Consider the following 14,350-nt stretch of genomic DNA (forward strand, 5'->3'; position numbering starts at 1 on the left):
AGAACACCACATACTTTTCACATTTGATACCATGAGGTAAGAAAAAGTTCACGCCCAGCATAGTTCCTTTAAGAACACCTGAAGAACACCTTCATTTCAGAGGATGTTGTAATCTAGTCCTTTTCTGTGTCAAAACTGTGTAGTAATAAAAGGATGCGTCTTTTTGGCACAAAAGTGTGGGAAGGATGAATTTCCCCAGTTGTATACGAAAGTACTTACTCCCAAATGGGGCCACTCTTTTCTGTTTAATGCCGTTATCGGTCTTTCATTATTCTGCTTTGAGATTTTTGTGGAGTTTGGCTTATGGGGTACTCAAATAAGCCATCCTACTAAATGTGGACCTTAGACCTTTCGAGCTTTGGAGGAAGCACATCCTTTACATCCATACAGAAGCACCTATTTTCTGTATTTCTTTGACGATTGTAGAATTTCACTTAAAGTTAATATCCAAGCTTAGTCTCAATGTCCAGCACCCCTTCAACTTAGTTGGGTGGGGACCCCTAAAAGCTCTAGCAAATGTAGTCGAGAGGAAACTTTCTTTCAGTTCCCGTTTGCACCTTTGATCTCAGATGGCGCTGGGATCAGGTGATGGGCATTAGGAGACCTGCCTTTTGACTTGAAAGTTGAACACTTGCTAAACAAAAAATTATCTGTAAATGTCAAGTGTGTCCCTTTGGTCAAAGTGGCAAGTGAAGAGGAAGGGAAGGCCAAGAAAAAACATCCGTGTGATGGTAAATAATGTTTGACTCATTTGCTATTGAAAACACTTCTCTTTTGTATATTCAACAAATGTATTTGTTTTAAAAGGGAAAAATCAGCTTGTCAACTATTGTTTCTTAATTGTAATGCCATAAAAGACTTTCTGGAGATTAAAGAAAACATTCATTTTCAGAATGTAGTCTAAGCTGCATTTTTTCTTTTTCTTTCTTTTCTTTTTTTCTTTTTTCTTTTTTCTTTTTTTTTTTTTTTTTTTTTTTTTTTTTTTGACAGTTTTGCTCTGCCACCCAGGCTGGAGTGCAGTGGTGCAATCTCAGCTCACTGCAACCTCCACCTCCCAGGTTCAAGCAATTCTCCTGCCTCAGCCTCCCAATTAGCTGGAACTATAGGCACCTGCCACCACACCCAGCTAATTTTTGTATTCTTAGTACTAGAGACAAGGTTTCACCATATTGGCCAGGCTGCTCTCGAACTCCTGACCTTGTGATTCGTCCGCCTCAGCCTCCCAAAGTGCTGGGATGACAGGCGTGAGCCACCACATCTGGCACTTTTTTTCTTTTATAGAGACAGCCTCGCCACGTTGCCCAGGGTGCTTTTGATCTCTTGGGCTCCCACCTGCCTCCCGAGTAGCTGGGACTGTAGCACACAGCACCGCACCGGGCTCATTTTTAATTTTTTTTGTAGAGACAGGGTCTTGCTATGTTGCCCAGACTGGTCTCGAACTCCTGGGCTCAAGCAGTCCTCCCAGCTCGGCCTCTCAAAGCATTGGGGTTACAGGTGTGAGCCCCCATGCCTGGCCCTAGGCTTCTTTCTTGAATGCAGTCTCCTCTGGCCGGCCAGCCTTTTCTGTCCGCTCCCACACCCCCAGGTGCACTGCTGCCCGTGGGCAAAGGCTGTTCCCTCATCTTTCTCCATCCACCAGTGACCCCATTTGCTGTGGGCTCATGTGCCTGCGGGTGGTGAAGACAAGGACCCAAGCCAGGAGGGTTGGTTCCAGGTCCTGCTGCTGGGGGTGTGTGGTAGCCGTGGGGTTTGCGCTCCCTCCTTACCCCACACTCACATGTTGCCTGTGGTTTTGTCTTTGCTCTCTCCCATGCAGATCCGGAGTTAGGTGTTGGCACGCTACCAGAACATGACAGCCAGGATGCAGGGCCGATTGTCCCCAAGATATCGGGTTTAGAGAGAAGCCAGGAGAAGAGCCAGGACTGTTGCAAAGAGCCCATCTTTGAGCCTGTGGTGCTTAAAGACCCCTGCCCTCAGGTCACACAGCCGATAACCCAGCCCCAGACAGAGCCTCAACTCCAAGCTCCTTCTCCGGACCCTGACCTGGTGCAGCGCACAGAGGCCCCGCCTCAGCCCCCACCTCCGAGTACACAGCCACCGCAGGCCCCGGAGGCCCAGCTCCAGCCCACCCCACAGCCTCAGGTGCAGAGGCTATCCAGGCCACATTCCCCCACCCAGCTGCTCCATCAGAACCTCCCACCTGTGCAGGCCCACCCCTCCGCTCAGAGCCTCTCCCAGCCATTGTCAGCCTACAACAGCAGTAGCTTAAGCCTCAACAGTTTAAGGTGAGCGGCCAGTCTTTGGCCTGACTTTTGCCCTCTCCCTGGGGATCAGGCAGGTGGGAGTGGGAGAGGGACCCCCAGGGAGACTGTAGTGTCCTTGTTGGAAACATCATCCTTTTCTCTGAGACTGGGGACAGGGAAGGGGGCCGTTGGGTGAGTGAGACTTGGGTCTCTTGGGAAAGGACAGGTTCGGATGGGTGGATGGTGAGGACATTGTAAAGCAGCAACTCGAGAGAGTGAAGGCGGGAGAGGAAGGCTTGGAAGGCTGTGGGCCCGGGAACCCAGCAGCAGTGGAGGCTGGGGATCGAAGCCTGGGGCACATCAGAGGCCGCGGAGTGTGAGCAGATCCTTTGAAGGGAGGCTCTGTGCCTCTGATAGAAGAAATGTTAAAGAAAACTCCGTCTCCCTGCAGTCCCAACTGCAGGAAGCTTGGGGCCCAATGAGTATTCCAGTTTCAGGGTTTGGTTTTTCCCCATCGTGATTTACTTTCTCCTATGTGGGTCAGAGAAACAGGGAAGAAAGAAAACAGGCTGCATTGAGAGAAAGTGAGAAATTTCTGCTTGGAAATCCAGTGTCTCCTCTGTCTTGTTTTTGCCAAGTTAAAAAGAAACTTCTAAAAAGTAGCACAGAGAAACACAGTAAAGAAAAGAGAGGCAGAAACCCAGGGTATAGCGCCAAGTAGCACTGCCCCTTGGTGCCACAGGGCTACAATTCCAACCCAGCACAGCTCCCGAGACTGTGTCTTTGTTCCTGTTTTCCTGTTGAAAACCTGGTGGCTTTGGTGGTTCCGGCCCTTGCTTTTTTCTAAGAAGGGAAGACACAGTCTTTGGGAGGCAGGTTTCTTCCGCAGGGAGCCAGGCCTGGCCTCTGACCCCTCGGCCGTTTCTGTGGCCTCCAGGCCATAAAGGTGACTTGAGAACCTGGATTTCACCTCTTCTTTGTGTTTCCTCATTTAAGAGGTAACAAGACAGGTGGGGTGAACTCAGATCATGGTTTTTCTATTCCTTTTTGTTAACTGTTGCTTTATAGGGGATGTAGCTAGTGGAGGATGGAAGGCTGGCGATTTTCTTAGGGCAGAGATGAGAATCTGGCCACAGGAAGGAGAGAGGCCCTGAGGTTTAGGCAGAATGAGCTGTCAGGACACCAGGATGCCCCACGGCCCTGCAGCAGCAGCTTCCTCTGCCTGCAGTAGCGGTGGGGAGGTTTGCAGGAGTTGAGATTTCAGAGAGTGTCCGCACACGGGGAGGATCTGTGAAGAGGACGGGGCGGGAGAGACTGTGCTGACGGTTTAGGGGAGGGAGATGGGATTCTTCTAAAGAGAATACATTGCTTACCTTTTTTTCTTTTTTCTCTTTTTCTTGTTCTGATAGCAGTAGCAGAAGCAGCACTCCAGCGAAGACTCAGCCTGCCCCTCCTCACATCTCCCACCACCCCTCTGCCTCCCCGTTCCCCCTCTCCCTGCCCAATCACAGCCCCCTGCACAGCTTCACGCCCACCCTCCAGCCCCCCACACACTCACATCACCCCAATATGTTTGCCCCTCCCACTGCTCTGCCTCCTCCACCACCGCTGACATCAGGAAGTCTGCAGGTGCCGGGACACCCGGCCGGGAGCACTTACTCAGGTAGGATGGGGTGGGCCGGGGCTCCTGACCCCCTCACCCACCGCCCCCACAGGTGGCCTCACCCTACCCAAGTGGCCCTGATGGCAAGGTTGTATTTGCCTACGGTTTTCTCCTTCCTTGCAATCTTCTTCAAACCCTCCCTGGCCTGAGGTCCAGCAGAAATACCTTTCAGCCCCCATACCAAGCTAGCTCAGCCCCTGTGAATCAGACACTGCCCAAAGAGCGTGGGTTTGTTTGGAGGCGTTTGGGGGCATTTCCAGCCCAATTCAGCCACTGAGTGGTCAGACCCAGGTTGGGTGTGTCCTGTCGCCTGGTCTCCCCTGAGAGTGATCGAAGCTTCCCTAAGCTCGTGTCTGTTTCGCTCCAGGATCTTAGATTGTGTCCTGGTTTAAGGGGTTTCTTTTCACTGGGCAGGGCTTTCTCCTGCCTCCTTGGGAGAGGACACGCTCTTTGTGACAATATATCCCAGAATTTTAAGGGCAGACCTCATGGTAGACATGGGATCCTTTCTCCTCACCTGTGTTAATCAGGTCAGGTGTCACAGTTTGGGCGCTAATACAGAGAGCCATATGGCACTAATTGACACCTGAAGAGGGCATGCCAGCCCTGCCATGTGAGCAGCTGACATTATTAGTGTGCTGTCACTGTTCCCAAGCACTTAAATGCAAACTGCTTTAGCCCTCAAAAACCCACGAGTTAGGCAATATTATTGTCCCCCTCTTAGAGATGGGGAAACTGGCCCTCAGATGGGTTATTCGCCATGCCCGGGGTTCCTCAGCTGGTGGTGACAGCTGGAATGGGACTCTGGCATTTGGCCTGGAGTCTGTTCTCCACGTCGACAGACCACCTGCCTGTCCCTGGGAGCTGGGAGACCAGGTAGAGAACAGGGAGGCGGGATGCAACCGGGCCTTGGGCTGCTGGGCTTTGCTGATGGCCCCCTTTGATCTCAGGGCCCCGCCGCACCCTGTCACCCCTGCCACTGTGTCATGAGCCCCGTATCCCTGCACAGGAAGGCACTCCGATGTCCTGTTCTGAAGGAAAAGGCGCCGTCATCTTCCTCCTCTTCTCTTCCAGAGCAAGACATCTTGCGACAGGAGCTGAACACGCGTTTTCTGGCCTCGCAGAGTGCTGACCGCGGGGCTTCCCTGGGCCCTCCGCCCTACCTGCGGACCGAGTTCCACCAGCACCAGCACCAGCACCAGCACACGCACCAGCACACGCACCAGCACACCTTCACGCCGTTCCCCCACGCCATCCCGCCCACCGCCATCATGCCGACGCCAGCACCTCCCATGGTGCGTACCCCAGGCAGAAATGTGAGGATAAGTAGAGCACGACTCTTTTCATTACGCAGCACGTGGGGCTGGGCCGGGCAGCGGGGCCGCCGGAGATCGGGTGGGGAGTGCCGGCCGTCGGCTGGAGAGAAGGGCGTGTGTCCTAGTGCCCTGCCTCAGGCAGCTCTGACCTCAGGGGCCTGAAGTAGGAACTTCTTCTAGGCAGCTGTCTACGGCACCGTGGATGCCCTCAAAACAGTCCTGTCGAGCATTGATGGCTAACTTCTTAAAGGGTTGTTTTGTGTCCTTGAGCATCCCGGGGACTCTCAGCAGACAGAAAATGCACCTGCTCGTGGTCTGCAGCAAGTGCCCCAGGGTCGTGGGGGTGACGAGGAGAGAAGAGCAGGGACGGAGACCTGCAGGCAGGGTCGTGGGGGTGACGAGGAGCGAAGAGCAGGGACGGAGACCTGCAGGCAGGCTGGGACTGCAGTGGGTGCCACTTGCTTGTCCCGACCGTTTCCCTAAGCCCACTTTCTTAGAGGTGTTCTGTTTCTTGTATTTCCTAAGACAAGCCCCTAATCTGGTATTGTGCTCTGTCAGCAAATGTTCAGGGATCCCTGCAGGGAGGAACCACTGGCCATGACATGGTCTTGGTCTTAACTGGGGGCTACCTTGTGTCCGGAACCAGTTCGGAATTTTTTTTTTTAAAGTTAATAACGGTAATTGATAGTGCTATATTAGAATGCTAAATATTGTGAGATAGGGTCCTGTCTCCAACAGTGAGTGTTAGAGTCATTTTTTACCTATTTAATGTTTAATAGTGCAGGAAATACTAGATTTTAAGGCCATTACTATAGGCATTGTGAGAATAAATTGCATGATTTTGAAAGGCGTCCACTACACCCCACTTGGCTTCCTCTCCTTCCTCTCCCTCCCCCGTCTTGTTCAACGGACTTTTTTAAAGTTTGTTTTATACATTGTATTTCAAGGAATATTAGCAATGAGGCCTTCTGACCAAAAATATTTTTTAAATAGCAAATCCTGTATCTTTTTTGGATGAACTATGCTTCTCAACAATTAGATTTTGAAGAGCCTGAGATTTTGAGAAAGTTTTCTGCTGGCCTGTGTGAGCTGTTTCAGAAATAAATTTAACCAAGGGTAGTTACAGCATCAATATGATGACATTATTGAGAGGGGACAATAGTATACTCTCTTTCTGTTCAAATGGAAGGCTGTCTGGCCTATCCCAGATCACCTGGTATTTGGGTGTAATACATTTCAGAAGACAGCTGCATGTACAGTTTTTCTGTCGAAGTAAAGATAAAAACGGGGAAACCACTGGATAAATCAGACCACAAATGCTCACCTCTCTCTGATTTATCTGGATAAGTGTCTGTTTTCTCCCGTTCAGATGTTTGGTTAGTGCCAATATGTAGAAAGAAAGTGGTAGGAAGAAAGGCATCCTGGTATGTGCAGAACCCAAACGTACCGCTGGTTCTTCACTTTGTTCTTCCATTTCTGTTGGTTTCTTGTCAGGGAGACGTAGGAGCTCAGAACGGTTTCGTGTGTAATGAGGTTATTGAGTCTGATGACAGCTTAATGACAGGGAAGCTTTGTAGGGCCACCTCCACTGGAGCAGTGAAAAAAAAAAATGCAGATTAAGTAACTAGCTTTTGCTTTGATCCCTTTACAGTTTGACAAATACCCTACAAAAGTTGACCCCTTCTACCGGCACAGCGTGAGTTTCATTACCATGCTACACATTGAATGTAACTGCTTTGCCATTTTTGTGCTCTTGCCACAGATCAGTCAATGACTAGCAGTCTTCCTTAATCATCTTTGCAAGAGATCCCATTGCGCCTCGCCACTCTGGATGCTTGCTTTTGTGGTGTTTTGCTTTTGGTAAAGATGCAGTATTATCTCTTGAATCAAAAGATCATAAGCACTCCGAAGGCCTGAAAGCAGAGCTGGACTTGAGTGGAAGTCCAGCATCTGTCCTGCAAAGTGAGGTGTCTGCAGTGCAGTCATTAGAGTTCCAGGAGAGTCTGAAATCTCAGCATTTCAGTCGTCAGTGAATTACTTCCTCTAAACAGAAAGTTCCTTGTCTTTTTTGACTCATGACTCTTTAACAAGTAGATTTTCATTTGCTCTAGACTAAATGTAGAATCCTCTTCCATGTGGCTGATACTGTTCTGTTGAGTTTGTTACAATGGAAAGTAAAACTATCACTTAGTTAAGAGAAACTCCCAAAATTGAAATGAATGATATTTTTCTCTTTAAACTCATTCTCCTTTATTTGAAAAACAAAACAAAACTTGTTTAATGCAATTTTAGGAGTACGTTCTGGAACTTCAATTGATAACACCCTAAGTTAAAGTTCAGTTAACCTGTAAGAAGAGCTGCTTTTTATGCCGTGATCTTGAATAATTGCCATGATATTTTGATGATGGGGTGAATACTGCATCATTTTTATCTGAAAATTTGCAAGTTTGCCAGTGATTTTTTTTTTTTAATGAAACCAGAAAAAAGAGAAGGTTAACATTGCTTGTAGTCGTGTTGATTCACCACTCAACTGTTCTTGCTTTGATTTGTAGATAGTGTTATCATGTGAGTAGAAGTGCTACTTTAATGGATCAGCAAACACTGAATTCATTCATACTCTGAACCAGATAATTAGAAACCATGTTAGTCAAGAGTATGGCTGAGAAGTCAAGACTAGAAAATATTAGAAATCAATTGAGAATTCTGTACTCTAGAGGCATTTAGAAAGAGGATCAAAGGACCTTCCAAAAAAAAAAGTTAGAAAAGTGTCTTTGAGTGATGACTCCTTTCCCTCCCTCCCAACATGGTCCCCCCACATTCTGCTCAGTACTGGGATACAAAAACGTATTTCCTGGGGACACGCAAAACCCAGTAGACCTATGGGTTTCCCCTTTGGGTCTGGCCCATGGATGTCACCATTCTGCCCTTAGTCTATACTTTGCTGATTCAGAATAAGGACCAGCTAACAAAATAATTTATACAGAAAGTTTAGTGTGCCCAACAAGTGCTCAGATTTACTTTGTAGGACCCACTGTGGTGCCTTCTGAGTGGCATGTGCCACCGTCCTGGACTGAAGATGGAGAAGAAGCCTGAAGGCCTGAATTTTTGGAAGGTGTATGTATGTATTCTTACTTAGGTGATTCAGGTTTTTAGGCAGGGAGAGGAATAGTCAGCTCTGTGTATGCTCGAAGAGGTCAGTAATGGACTAAAGCAAAAAGAAAGTGGTAAGAACATCCAGTTTTTAAATTGTAAACATGAAAGGGAAAATGCCCACCTGGAGGCAGAGTTCTAGAAATGTGTGTTTTACTGTGGCATGTATTGAATTACTCAGCTTTATTCAGTGTACTGTGGGGAGTCACTTCATATTAGGAGGTATAGTGGATAATATGTGAAGTACTTAGTCTCCCCTGCTTTCGGGGTTAGAACATTATAAGGGGAATTAAGATGCAATGCACTCAAGTATCTAAAACACAATTTTAGACTTAAAAGTCGTTTTAAATGAGGGCACTTGGCTTGCAATCACTGTTTAAGTGGATTTAGTTCAATATCAATTAGTCTGTAAAACTTTGCTGCATCATTGAAGGGAGCAAAATGACATAAAGACCAACAGAAAAAGGACGTGCTCTGAAAACGGGATTGCGAAATGTGAATTTCAGGCATTACCAAAAATAGCTAATACAAATCCTTTATTAAGAAGAGCTTCAATTACTATGTTTTTCAGATAATAAACAAACACGAGGGTGGAGCATTGTTTAAAATATTTGTATGGTGGCCTGATGACAGTAGCTAGAACCAGACCAACAGGACCTCAAAAATATTAAATTTTTGGAAGGAAAGATGTGTTTGCATTGTCTTCAGATTGTCTCTATTTCTTTCCACAATTGTGTCCTTTTATAGGCTATTGATTTAGGAAAATTCATAGTCTTCATTCAGAATCATTCTTTTCCCGTCATAGAGTGGATTCCTACATGAAGGGCTTGGCTTGAGGGTCCTCCAAAGAGCTTGTTCATTTAATAGCAGATACCATTCAGAAGTGGCCATAGAAATTCAGACTTCAGACGTTAATATGGAAGTGCTTTGAGTACCTGAGACTTAGAGCAAACGAAAGCTCGATAGTAATATTCCAGACTCGGGTGATGTCTGTGCAGTGAGAATCCATCTTCTAGACAAATTGCCAGCTCCACTTAAAGTATACATGGAGTCATTTTACCCGTTCACAAATACTTGTCACGATTTTAGAGGAGAGAATTTCATTGTCCTCTGGAACTGCCACTTCTACAACCTAATGAAGCAAGGATTCTGAATATGCTCTCATTTCCTCAAACTATTAAAAATCTACAAGTACTAATTGAGTTTTAATGGTATAAAACCCCAGCACTCATGAAGACTTCTTTTTCTTCCCTTTTTTTTTTCTTTTTTCTGTCTCCTTCCCGCCCCCCACTCCATTAACTTGTAATTTTTGAGCATCTTATTTGGCTCAGGTCCCTCCTGTTGTTGAAATGCAGTGAAGTCCCCAATCATTTAGGACCTCTATCCAAAATTAATAATCAGAAAAAAAGCTCCCTTTCTAATGATGCCCTCATCCGGGACGTCATTTGCTGGCTGATTGATTCTGAACTACTTTTAACTTTTTAAGTTACACATTCATGGCACATCTGTGTGATCATTTCATCATGGCTTCTTGACTAATAGCATCAAACTGAGATTACTTGGCTTGCTCATGTCAATGTCTTTCTATGGGAAGGGAATTTGAATATGTCACTTGCCTCCTACTAAAATCTTTTTTTCCCCCTCTCCGTCTTTGGCCACAGCTCTTCCATTCCTACCCTCCTGCAGTGTCGGGCATCCCCCCTATGATCCCACCCACTGGCCCTTTTGGTTCACTACAAGGAGCGTTTCAGCCGAAGGTAAGAAACCTCAGTGAAAACACACAGGCATGTGTCTAAGTGGCGTCCCAGGCCAGGCGTGCAGGAAGTTCTGCGTCCTCTTGCCTGTGCAGTGACGAATCAGTGAGGTCCTAAGTGACCACTGGGATTAGAGTGAGCCTATTTTTTTCTGAGTCCGTCTAGTTTTAAACGGCTGTGAAAATTTAATTTTCAAACTGTACTACCCACGTAATCTCAGTTAAGCTAAGTTTTCTTGTGCTCTTTAAAATATACATAATACTTATTTATTTTTATTACCAATATTGTGGACATAACTTCTGGTCAGGAATTCTGTGAAATGTCAGACACATGTGCACCAAGTTATTCTTCAGATATATGTAATTAGTAAAGACACAAAGCTGAGTCCTTACTGATTTTAGTAGAAGTGGGGATAAAGGTTCCAAACGAAAATTGTAACCTAGGAATTCTTCTCATTCTCCCTCACTTCCCTCATCAGCCCCGTCAGCTGCACACAGGGTCTGCCCGCAAGTGGGGGGTCGCCTGCCATTCCGGTCCTCCGTTCTTTCTCCCTCTCTCTCGGCCATCCCGCCCCTGCCGTGGTTACACTGGCCAGGACTTTGTCATCAGTTACTAACATCCTAGTGTGAAATCAACCTTTATCCTTTATAGTAGCCAAATTCCATTCTACCTGGTCAGTGATAATGCCATTCAGCGTTGCCTACAGCTGTCTCTAAAGGTCAATATTGAAGAGTCATTCTCGAAGCACTATCTTTTTAAATATACTTACAGTTCCTATTTTACTTCCATACAAAAATGAAAGAGTTGTACTTCCGTGTGAGTAACCATTTTCAAACTTGAAGATACTTTGCTGTGTGTTGTTTGGGTTTTCTGTTTACCAACCCCCCCCCCACCCCGCTCCCCCATCTCATTCTTAAGGTAAAACACAGTTTGGGGACAGAGTCTTCCAGGATAAACACATAACTGCATTTCCAAAGACATGTTGCATTAAAAGTAAAGACAGGAAAAGAATTAAAAGGCACTAGAGGTGGGGTACCCGCCGCCTTCAGGATCACCTGCACTGATTGCACCCTATATGCAAGGTTCCAGATACGTAGGGCTGTTACGACAGCCTCGTTAAACACCTCCTATCCGGAGATAAAATGATGGTTACTTTTAAACTCCCAGTCTGCACTTTACTAGTCCCTCAGACCCTGGTCTGTCCCCTCTAGGTTGCACCAAATCTCTGGTGGCTCCCTAGACAGACTGGTAGGTCATTTAATAAATTAGACTATTTCCCTCACTCACAATTATCCAATCACACAGAAAACTACATCTGGGCGAGAAAGTGTCTCTCCTGGCGTTGAAATAGGCCTTTCCAGGCCATCGTCCTGATTGAATATGTAGATTGCAGTTCATTAGTGGAGTTCTTCATATGTATGCAAATCAGGCTGTTAACAACTCCAGCTTAATTGTTAGTTGTACTGCAGCTGATTGCTTTTCTTCTTTCATTCTCTTCTCCCCGCTTCTTGTCGTCAAGCCTCATGCCTAAACCTGAGCTCCTTTTCCCCACGACTTTAACTTCCTGGCATAGGGGGTGTTCATGGAAGTTGTGATTTCTTCAATAAAATAACTGGTGTTGTCTCCTGAATCCTTTCCCACTAGAGAGTAGTGACTGTGCCCAAAGTAGGCTTTTTACTGTTGCTAATTCAGAGGACAGAAGCTCACAGATAAGGTGAATATTATCAGTAATACCTGCGAACGGTGAGAAGAGGTAAGACACAGCGAAATCGCTTTAGAAGTCATCGAGGAGAGGATCCGAGAGGTCCCTAAGTTAGGTTCTCTCGTCGGATTCCCATTCCCACCACCGCTAATGACTGATTACTGAGTGTAATTCCTTGTTATTGTCTACCAGTTAAAATTGGGAGCTTAATGTCTGTAAAATACTTTTAGTGATTCTGATGGGAAACACCTGATACTGCCAATTATAATAACGTTCACTTAAGCATTTCTTAGAATATATGGTGATTAAGCAGAAAAAACCAATGACAGTCGCTGCCTTGGGTTCCCTCAGAAGAGGAGGCGATCCAGGGCAGCATTTACATTTGTTGCTTCTGTTTTTCGGTCCTGTGCCTTTTATGGCAGTGAAATGTTCTGGGGACCTCTCTCTGCTTTTAGATGCCATTGCTGGAGAGAGAAAGCTGTGGTCAGGCCCCCTTGAGAAAGAGCCTGTGTGCTCCCTGAAAAAAATGAATCCTGCATTTCAGAAGCAAACAAACAAATGAAGTTTGGCTTGTCTCATTTAGAAGGAGAGAAGGATCTTGCTTTTGCGTCACCTGTTCTGTGCTTCCTAAGCTGTGCTCTAATTAATTTGTAGACATCCAACCCTATTGATGTCGCTGCTCGGCCTGGGACAGTCCCACACACTTTACTCCAAAAGGACCCGAGGGTACGTGCAAAGTCAGGCTTGGTCTCAGGTAACACCAGGGGGTGTGTGTTTGCACGGGCCAGCCAGCCCAGGGCTCCCGTCTTCCTTAGCTCCTTTGAGAGAGCTGCTATTTCAGCTGTTCTTCTATTTGGTGGAGGAAAATGCCAGTTACTCTTAAGCACAGTCTTTCCTGCTCACTGTGGGCATATGACACAAAGAGACTGACTTGCCAATGCGAGAAAAGAGGAATGACTTATGGTCCCAGCCCAGATATTGGACATTGTTAGCTTGTATACAGTTTTTACTTAACCAAACTTCTCTGTCTCCTTGAATTTTCTTACATAAACGAGGTAGCTAGCGAATGTTCTGAATGGAAAGGCACGAAAGCGCTAAGTGCTTTTCTTCCTGGAAGTCAGGCTACACGTCCTCCCCCTTGCCTGGGGTCAGGAAGTTATTGTACTGCACGGCTCTTTGGCCCTGTATTTTTAATGTGCTAGGGATCCTTTTGTACTCTAGAGCTAAATAAAATATCCATTATGCTTTGGTTATATTGTTTATTCATAATTTATTACCACTGCTACTTCCAAAAAAGGAATTTGAAGTTACACGATAGATAAAATTTTTGCCTCATTGTTATTTATAGTCTTTATACTAAGTATGAAAAAATAATTATCTTTAACAATATTGTCTTTTTACCTACATAAGGGCAGTCAGAAATTGATAACCAGAGTTAGATAGAAGTTTAAAATGACTCAACTATGTAAGTATGTTATGATGTGTAGTGAACTTCTTGAAAATGTCTAATAGCTATAAATAATGTAAAGTCATCAATTTAAGGGTATTGGTAAAGATAGCCTAATCCTACTGTATGCATGGAAAGGACACCTCTCCCCAGATACCAGTTGGTATACAGCTTTAACAGCCTGGGGTCTGAAGGTCATTCTCCCTCAGACCTACCTGGTGTGGTTTGGAGCCTAAGACAGTGAAACTCCTGGTATGTGATGTGAGCAAATCATGGTGCCGGAGGGCACGTTGCTATTGATTAAACTTGTCAAGGGGCTTGTCAGCGGACATGTGCCACGGCTGGTGAAGTGGGGGAGGGGACGCTTGGCACTTTTGATAGTGTGAAAATGGGTTAATTATTCTCTAAAAGGGCTTCATTTAAAAGTAAAATTCTAACATTTTAATTTCCCCTCCTAATGAAGCACTACAAATTTGTTAATTAGAGCGATTGTTTGAGTGACAGGCATGTAACCAAGTTGTCATTTTCTCTTCACAGTTGACAGATCCTTTCAGACCTATGTTAAGGGTAAGAAAGCTTCTTACAGAACTGTTTTGCAACCTCTATTTGACTCCCTGTGAGTTAAAAATACAAGTCTATTACAAGGCAATAAACCATGGAAGAGTTGGAATAAGACACGCAATGGCAGTGATTGGGTTTTTCAGGTAGTGTGATTGGAAATGGCCCAAGTTGTTTAGCTTTGCCGGTTGGAGGAAGCCAGGCCATTGGCTTTTCATCTACCAAATTCAGCTGAGTCTGATCTCTTGTTAGCGGTTCTGGTAAAAGATTTGACTAGTTGGAACTTAAGGGGAAAAGACTTCAGCTGTGGACTGAAGTTAGTCTCTCTTGCACTTAGAAAATACGTATCTGGGTCGATTTATTTTGGCTGGCGGCTCCCTTTTTTTGCACTAAGTGACACGGACTTCTCATAGCCTTTTGACCTCTTTTTAAGGTGCAGGAAGGAGATACTATAAGCCTTTGGTTTCTCGACATCTTGCTTAAAGCAAATTGTTCTCGAGGTCTGGAGAGCGGCCAG

General features: G+C 45.8%; 1 protein-coding gene across 5 annotated transcripts in view; it reads left to right on the forward strand.

The window, feature by feature from the left end:
* The window catches only part of AUTS2 (activator of transcription and developmental regulator AUTS2), a 1,213,422-nt gene that overhangs the window by 1,183,098 nt on the left and 15,974 nt on the right, over positions 1-14,350 (forward strand). For 3 of the 5 annotated variants that reach the window (XM_039460391.2, XM_074390596.1, XM_074390597.1), the window contains 7 exons: positions 1,817-2,285; positions 3,653-3,906; positions 4,981-5,222; positions 6,874-6,918; positions 10,034-10,129; positions 12,483-12,554; positions 13,813-13,842. In XM_039460391.2, coding sequence (XP_039316325.1) covers positions 1,817-2,285; positions 3,653-3,906; positions 4,981-5,222; positions 6,874-6,918; positions 10,034-10,129; positions 12,483-12,554; positions 13,813-13,842 — 1,208 coding nt within the window. The remainder of the gene's footprint in view (positions 1-1,816; positions 2,286-3,652; positions 3,907-4,980; positions 5,223-6,873; positions 6,919-10,033; positions 10,130-12,482; positions 12,555-13,812; positions 13,843-14,350) is intronic. The other 2 variants (XM_074390595.1, XM_039460392.2) reach the window with 1 other exon arrangement.

The sequence above is a fragment of the Saimiri boliviensis genome, chromosome 20, assembly GCF_048565385.1.
Source record: "Saimiri boliviensis isolate mSaiBol1 chromosome 20, mSaiBol1.pri, whole genome shotgun sequence".
Taxonomy (NCBI): domain Eukaryota; kingdom Metazoa; phylum Chordata; class Mammalia; order Primates; family Cebidae; genus Saimiri; species Saimiri boliviensis.